General features: G+C 39.9%; 1 protein-coding gene across 2 annotated transcripts in view; it reads right to left on the reverse strand.

Moving 5' to 3' along the window:
• Nucleotides 1-2,140, reverse strand: part of fgf2 (fibroblast growth factor 2) — a 17,992-nt gene extending 15,852 nt beyond the window's left edge. Inside the window, exons 1-2 of one of the 2 annotated variants that reach the window (XM_017456678.3) lie at nt 1,966-2,132; nt 1,152-1,488 (exon numbers count right to left, since the gene is read on the reverse strand). In XM_017456678.3, coding sequence (XP_017312167.1) covers nt 1,152-1,317 — 166 coding nt within the window. In that variant the 5' untranslated portion in view covers nt 1,318-1,488; nt 1,966-2,132. Of the gene's footprint in view, nt 1-1,151; nt 1,489-1,965 lie in introns of both variants that reach the window. The other variant, XM_053688217.1, reaches the window with a different exon arrangement.
• Nucleotides 2,141-9,071: the final 6,931 nt, after the last annotated feature.

Genomic DNA, 9,071 nt, shown 5'->3' on the forward strand with positions numbered 1-9,071 from the left:
CAGAGGCGACACAAATTTCTTAAACACATTATTTACAGATGTCTATTTGTCAGTTTGGCAGTATATATATATATATATATATATATATATATATATATATATATATATATATATATATATATATATATATATATTAAAGAATAACTGTTTATCCATTTATAGTTACAGTGAATGTTACAGTACTGTTATCACTTACATTAAACCAGTCATATACACTCATTCCATCCTCGTTCCATCATCTTTTTCCTCTCACAAAGTTAATAAGACAAAATCCCAGCTTGACATGTTACTGAGAAACCAGAAAGTAGAAAGTGCTCTGTCCTGAAGACTTTCCCATGGTGGAAAAACTCACTGACTGGAGACTCTTCCATAAATGTTAAACTATCGAGAAAGCTTTACCATATCAAAGATTATACTGTATTATTATAAACCTACAACTACTGTCAGAGCTGCTCTTATAGAAAATTAATCAACACGCACTGTCCAATCAGAATAGAAAATCTTGTGTAAAGGAATTGACTGAAATCTTATTGGGTTTAAAAAAGTTATTTTCCTTGTGTTTATAAATGACAAAATCCCACAGTGAGAAGTCAGATGGAAAGTTGGGCCTGATTTCTTTCCCTGCCGTGCTACAGCATAAAGATGCTTTGTATTGCCTCCCTCTCTTTCTACCCTTCTCTCTCTCTCTCTCTCTCTCTCTCTCTCTCTCTCTCTCTCTCTCTCTAGGTGAGTTATGTAGCAGAGTAACAGAGTGTAAACACAAACCTAAAGGCTAAGTACATTCCTTTTATTTCTCTCCTGTGTTCAGTCCGTCTTTCTTTTTGTTTCTCTTTCAGTCTCTCTTTCACTCTTTCATTCTCTCCTCCTTTCTCCTTCTCTCTTTACCGTATTTCTCTCCCTTGTTCATCCTTTCTAGTTGTGTCTCTCATACTCAAGATTTTTTTCAGTCTCTGTATCTCTCGCTCTCTCATTTTCTCCTGCTCTTTGCTCTGCCTTACAGTTCTTTCCATCTTTCTATTTTTCTCAATCTCCTCCAAGTGAAGGAAGTAAACACTAACATGAGGCCTAACAACAATCTCTCTCTCTCTCTCTCTCTCTCTCTCTCTCTCTCTCTCTCATACCTTTATTTTTTTTTTAGAAAGGGGTCTTACTGTTGGGGTCGTTTTTCTCGCGGATGCCATCCACTCGTCCGTCTGGGTTGATGCGTAAGAAGTAGCCTCCGTTTTTGCAGTACAGCCGCTTGGGGTCTTTGAAGTGGCCCGGGGGAAAGCTGTCGGCCGAAGCCGAGGGAAGAGTGGAGATCTCTCCACTCGCCATCTCTCCCTCTCTCTCCCCCTCTCGCTTCTTTTCTTCCTTCTTTTCTGCTCTTTCGCGCTGTCCAGCCCTTTCAGTAATGCTGGAACCCCCCTCTGTGGCCTCTCAGCTACACCGCCCCCCAATCCAGCTCTCCTCTCCTCCTCCACTCGCTCACTCACTCCTACTTTTCATCTGAAGTTAGAGAGGGAAAGAGAGGGATTCCTGTTAACTCTCAGGTCACTGTTTAGACTCACTCATGCTGAGAGAGAGAGAGAGAGAGAGAAAGACAGGGAGTAATAAAGGGAGGACAGAGACAGAGAGTAATAGATTAAGAGAACATGATGTCAAGAAAAAGAGAGAGAAAAGCTTATGAAGGAAGGGAGAAAGAGAAAAGAAGAAAGGTATAGAAAAAATGGAGAGAGAACAACAAAATGAGTGAGAATAAGAGAAAGAAAAACTAAAATAGATATGAGAAGAAAAGTGTGAGAAAGGGACTAATAAAAAAGGAGAGAGAGAGAGAGAGATGAACAAACATGAGAGAGAGAAAAAGAGAGAGACAAATGATAGGGATAGCGAGAGAGACGGAGAGAGGATGATATAATCAGAGGAAGACGTAGACAAAAATATAGTCAAATGGAGGAGGAAAAGAGGATGAAAGTCAACACATACTCGTGTGGACTGTGTTGAAATTCACGCTTAAGCTCGTCCTAAAGCATTAGTGTGAAGAGGATGATGATGATGAGGTAGTCAAGAAATACCCTCAGGCACGTGCGAGTGCGTGCGTCCTGTTGTCCTCTGGAGCTAAAGTGTTTACAGCAGACAGGCTGGAGAACATGTGCGTAAGCTCTCATTCCCTCGGTCGGCCCCTCTCAGCCTCAGGCAGCATGCAATCCCACCCACTTTCTCCCTCCCGCTCTCTCTCTCTTTCACTCTATCGAGTGTCATGTCCATGGTTTTTGATATGAGGTAGTAAAGGAAGGGCAAAAACACACTAAAGGGGTGACACCACATCTGTTGACTGACAGAACATCTGATTTTATTCTTTAGTAAAGGATGAATGGACATATCACGGTATTAGTGTACCAGCTTCTGAATTGCATATACAGTAAGTAGTAATAAACTTCTCTGTGATTTGAGGCGGCTCTGTATAAATGACTTAACAGAAACCTGTGATTGGCTGGCAATGCTTAACATGTTAGGAAAGCAAAGAAAGACATAATTCTCGCACAAATGGAAGGGCCACGTATGCAGTTTTCAAGCAGTAAGTTAAACTACAAATACTATAATCTTGACACAGACAAACAAATAACAATACTCGAGTATTATGGGTAAACACAAGGAACACATAACTGTGGTTCTATGAACGACCTTATAACCTCCAGTGGTGGTGAGAATCACCTCGATACATTCTTGTGCGCACTTAAGCTGAGACCTTCCAAAATGACTTGGAGGGTGACATCTCTGAGTAAATTTCACGATGAGCAGATGCTCTTTGTAGAGTACCATGTCACGGTAGGGCCTGGGCGTCTAGGCCAAATACTATAGGCCACTGAGATGATGTCCATCATGCAGTCAGCCAGCCTCTGCTTAGATAAGGCACATGTAAGGCAAGTTTATTAGTAGAGCATGAAGTTCTCCCACTCTTTTTGCTGAACTAATAATAAAAAAAAGCTGTTATTTGGATCGTTAGGCATAGGAGGGGCCTAAATGGAATACAACACAAAGGGGAGATCCCATGCTAGGTTCTTGGGAAATTGTGGCAGATGTCGGCACCTTGGCCCTTAAATGAAAAGATGTAATACCTGTACTGTAGTGGTCAATACATATACCTTTATCGTGAATAGAGACTTGCAACTGTCTATCAGTCCCTGAAGAAAAGTTAGTGTTTTGGGAGTCAGACAATGCACCAGCTCAAATTGTTGCACCATTCAAGAAACAGCTTCCTAAGGACATACAAAGTATGTGTACTAGACTCACTTGCTTTCAGGAGTTTCTTAGAATGTAGGGACACAGTAATCAATTGACAATTGGTTCTGTGGGAATGAGACCACCAGGTAAAGGTGGCCTAGCTAGTCAAATATCTCCATCCTTTTGAGGTAGCAGATCTGCTTGAGAAGAAAGCTGCTAGGGTGTTTCAACCAGTAGCAAGAGCAGCAGTGGAACCAAGGTCTTGCTAGTTGCTCAATTCCGTGCAACATGGGAAGAATCTGTAGTGGATGAATATAGTACATGGTGGGCCAGTGCATCCTTCCCCAGTGGGTTTTCTGTCTTCACCAACAAGAACTACAATTGCCAATGTACTGAGTTGCCATTGTCAAACAGGCCTGTGTGCCATTTGCAGTTGTCATGAATTGTAAAGCCTGGCTAGATGACTTGCTCTCAGTAAAACTAGTCATAAAATAGAGTTTTTATCCAAGGTAGTGAGAGCTGTCTAACTTCATGCTGCCATGACACTTGATATATCTGACTGTCATGATGTTTTTCAAGCAGATAAACACACAGCTATATCTCAGAACTGGTAAGAAAAACTTGAGGACCAGACTAGTGTTACGGCATTCTTCTGCAATCAACAATCATAGCATCCTTAATGGGAGCTGGTTCCACACATAGCTACCTGGACAAATCTGATGGGCAAACAAAATAATGTCGTCCACACGTCAAATTTCATATTGGTGCCATCGAGGGCACTGGCTGTCAAAGGTATGTAATAAGCCTTTCTTTTTGTCTGTTTCCAGTTGCCATATTCTGGATTTGGTTACCTGCAATCAGCCATCTTTGTATAGATCCACCTCTATTAAACTGATCTTGATCAACTGCATGCCGTGTTAGCCGACTCCGAGAGTTGAGGAGAAGCTGGCCCAGACTTTGAGGACAATAAATTTAAACGCCATGATGTGAGTCAATGCGTTTGAATGGCCTCCCAATTATAGCATAATCATACACATACATATAGCATGGATGTATGTTCACATTATTGGCACTACGTAGGTCATAGACAAATGAGATATGATATAGTTAGTTAGCTAGGGGCTCCCTGGGTACCTTACACACAACTAGCGGCAATTTACCCACCTAGAAATCCTAGAATCCTAAAGACACCCACATGAACATGGGGTGAACATACATAGAAACTCCACACAAACAGTAACCTGAGCTCAGGATGGACCTTTAAAGGATTATAAAATTCAATTGGAATTAGAATAGTTTCTGAATAAAATAGCCTTATAAAAGTCCTCCCTGTAGGAATGCACCTACAGGACAAAGTAAGGTGTGTATAGGAGGAAAACACCCTCATATCCAGTCAGGTCCTAAATGGGCATTGCAAGGGTTCCTTCAAATTAAATGTACCCAATATTCCATTTTACCACAAATATGTAGCTTCCAGTTCATCAATACGCAAACTACATGTTTAAACTAAATGCCCTGGATTTTATGCTTGTGAGGCAACAACACAACCTTCTACTATGACACACAAGATTTAATACATTTAAAATATCAAATATTTCATAGCTCCTATTTACATCTATAATTACCTTCATTCAACATTTAAAAAAATAATACTGGCTCAGACTGCAATGTATTTTGAATAATTCTGAGTGAACTTCATCCCTCAGGCCTTTAATAAACTCCAGTTGACCTTGTAACGTAATGGAATGACCTTAAATGGCGATGGGGAAGCAGAAAAGGCAAGTTGATGAGAGTGGGTTAAAAACAGAACGCAGGGCTGGTTTCAGCGGGTTCAGTTCAAAATGGCCTTTCCTGACCATAGTCACCACATCTGAGCCTGGTATCGGGATCCATTTCAAACAACCAAATGTATCCGTTCATCTGAGATTCTTCATTTCAAGATTTACCAGTTACAAACCCCAACCGATTCCCTCTTCTTCCTAGACATGAGTATTCCATTCATATAACATATGACTAAAGAAAACAAACCAAAACCAACTTTCATTTTAGAAACCTGCTCAATATGGAGTGTAAGGAGGAGCAGTGAGGTACTGGAACACTGGTGTGGGAGGAAGTGTAATTACAGTCTGGACCACACACACACACACACACACACACACACACACACACACACACACACACACACACACACACACACACACACACACACACACACACACACACACACACACACACAGAGAGAGAGAGAAAGAGAGAGTGAGAGAGAGAGAGAGAGAGAGAGAGAGAGAGAGAGAGAGAGAGAGAGAGAGAGAGAGAGAGAGAGAGAGTGTTCAAGAACTGGCTTTAATTTAATGTAGACCAAAGAACAGAATGAGGCAAGTGGGTTATACCTGAGAATGGAATTTAGCAAATCAACAAATATCATTTCAATTATTATTAAGCAGAAATCAACTTGCCATCTCCCTGTTGTTCATCATCACTCCTGTACATTGGCAAAAACATGACATCAACCCAATTTCATGTTTTGGCTTTCTTTACAGTACTCCTTGTATATATAGCCTATAACCATGGACGACAAGTATAAATGGGCTAGCAGGGCATCCACATCATATTATTTAGTTAACGATGTCTTAAGGTGGATTATTTTGGACTTTTGTGCAACTGAGCACAGCACCAGCAATGATTGTAAGAAAAAGACAGAGTGATATGAAGAACCAGGGGTGAGGCTTATTTCTTTCTAGCCCAGACTGTAGATTCCTACACCCTATCAGTGACAGTTATGTCAGGTGATTACACAGAGTGATGCACCCCTAGATTTGTGTATGTGAACTGATATTATTCAGCCTGATTCAATGATACATCTGGACAAGGGATTTGAACAAAAGAAGGGAGTGAGTTTGACAATCCCAAAGGTTCCACACCCTGACAGCCAGTCTTGGATGGAATGATAAGCTGAACTTGCCAATTGAGATGGATAACGTCCTACATGAATTCCAACAGAATCATTCAAATCCCTCCAGCCAATACACACAAGAAGACAGCTCAAGTCTGTGTATAAGCAAATCCGGTGGGAAGCCAGGCCAAAGATGCATTATGACAAATCTAAAGCATCAATTAGTTAGGAAGTTAAAGAAATATCCTCTTCTTTTTTCAGGTACCAATCTGTATGTATTGCATTGGTATCTCTGCGAACGTTGCAGATATGGAGAAGCTATCTGCTTTATCAGTCAGAACCTGGAAGTGCAATCTTGCCAACTATCTCTATCCAGCAACAAAGCAAGCACCTGCTGATGCGATTTGGAATTGCACCTTATAACACTATGTCCTTGTACGTAATTGATTCACCACAACATTCTGTTGTTTTGAGATTACCTTGATTGCAAAAACATAACCTGCATTTTTCCTGGAACTCTTTTTGTGGAAAAGCAAGATAGAGGACCAAGAATCCTGAACTGACTACCATGAACTCAACAATTTATTGGTAAAGTTTGTGCCTCTGGTCCCAGCTGCCAGTATTCAATTTGGTGTACATAGAGAAGCAGAAGGTGCAAGCTGTGCAGCAGGATTGGCCTTGCCACCGGACAGTCAGGAAGCTCCAGTGGTTTCTGTGATTTGCCAACTTTTAACAGGAGGTTCATCAGAAACTTCAGCACGCACATTGCACCTGTCAATATGTTCTACACAGGGTCTGCTTGTCAGCAGCTACAATAGAGGCTTTTACCACACTACTGTCATCAAAACTTCATGATTCCATTAGCTGGTGATGTGGGCGCATCTGAAGTGGAAGTTGAGCAACGCTTCCCTAAATGCTTCCAAGTGCCTTTTTTTTTTTTTTTTTTTATCAGAAGGCAGTCACCAACAGAGAATTATTTTTTTTTTATGTCAGAAACTGACAGCAACTTGCTATCAAGCTGACCCTGGATGATGCACTACTTTTACCTCTACCAGTATGTTCTGGCTTGGCTCACATGGTACCTAGATAAGAAGGATAACCAAATTTAACATGGGTACTTTGGTATGGTGATGGTAGAAATATTTTAAAAATATGGGATTACAGATAACTTGCTGAGCCCTGCTGCATCGTCTGGTGGGAAAACGGTATAAGGCACTATGCTCCCATGTGCCCAGAGTCCTATGTTCACTCCTTGTAAACTTTTAGGAAATCACCCAATGTTCCTATGTCACAATGGTGTAAGGGTTCCTTATTCCTAGGGCCCCATTTCCTATATCACTAGAAAAGACAGATATAAAAGTGTGTCTTTTAAAATAGGTCTGGAGATTTGCCACCATGTTTTGAGCTATGACTTATATATTAAACCTATGACTAACCAGAGTCATCCATAGCTGTCCATTGTTGGGCCAGTCAGGGCTTACTTAGGTTGGCCCATTAAAAGTTATTGTTTTTGGTGTTCTTTTGGTCGGTCATGATCCACCTTCTTCCGACTAAATAAATAAATAAATAAATAAATAAATAAATAAAAGCTTTACGCTGGACAGCATATTAGTCATCTGTATGTGACCACATTAAACACGTTTTCTATGCCTTCAAAAGGACGTATTAATAATCATCTTCATGATAGTAATCTAAATCTCATATTAATCTAAGCAAATACATATTTTTCATGTATTTTTCATATCTTTTGTTCACTGGGTTAGCAATGTATGTATCAGGTTGAGAGAACAATGAGCTAAGGGAACATGAGGCCCTGGGGAAAGGAATATACATCCACTCCCTCCAAAATCCTAGAGTTTAATTGAAGAGTTCTCATTAGAATTTATGCTAACAAGTAACACAGGTGTTGAAAAAACATAAAGGAATATGCCATTTGGGATGGTGTGCATCAAAAACAGTTACTAGAAAAGCACTATTGTAGTGTATTCAGTAGCTAGCGAAAAGCTTGCAAGCTTATCTGTTAATAATTGGCTAGCATGTCAGATGGATCTTTAACACTAGTGCAGTAGTAAGAAAACATAGCTAGCATTGTGCTTTACCTAATTACACAACTGTTTTAAAGTTGTTTGTGTAAAGAGACTCCATTTCTCAGTGCGGAAACTCATGTATGCCTACACTGAATTATAGGTAATATATACAGTCCTTCATCCATCAACATTATGGTTGTGTGAGCACTCGATTGTCAAGAAGTCTTATTAGAACATTCTAGCACTTTCTTAAAATGGCTGACATTCTAGTAAGACCATTCTACCATTTTCTTTCTAAATAAGTCCTCGCCATGCCTCTGAGAGGAAAGGAAATGGTGTGTATGGTAGAGTAAGCAAGTGTGTGTCATAAGATGGTGTACAGACACTGAAGCAAATATTACAACACTGAATAGACAAACACAGACCAGGCAAACACACACAGATGCATCTATGACTGAACAGATGAAGCTGGTAGTAGATTAAAAAAGGGATCATTGAAAATATCAGTTAAGTGAGAACCTGGAGGAAGTCCCTTCTGGTAGTATTTGGTTAGCTATCAGCTAAAGGATGTATTTGTGCTAAGTGTGTGTTGGCTTACTTGTTAGCCTCTTAACGTGAGGGCAGTTTTGGGCAAAGTTTAAAGCAAAAAAAAAATATTTTAACTAAACCTTTCCCCCCTTTAACTCTTTAAATGTAAGAAGTTTATATCAGGTGGTATTACTGCGATGTATGTAAATCTTGCTTCTTTACCAAAAGTAATTGTCATGCTAATAAAATTAGCTTTAACTGAAATGTGTAAAACGTATTTCCATAAAGACCATATAGTTTATTAAGAATAATTAATATGTTGTTTATAGCATATCGAGCATAATTATCAAGATTGCTAATTTCCTGTTGATTTCCACTGGAGCACCACTCTAAAAGTGTAGAATAAAGTCACTTCAATG

This window comes from Ictalurus punctatus, chromosome 2, assembly GCF_001660625.3.
Source record: "Ictalurus punctatus breed USDA103 chromosome 2, Coco_2.0, whole genome shotgun sequence".
NCBI lineage: Eukaryota > Metazoa > Chordata > Actinopteri > Siluriformes > Ictaluridae > Ictalurus > Ictalurus punctatus.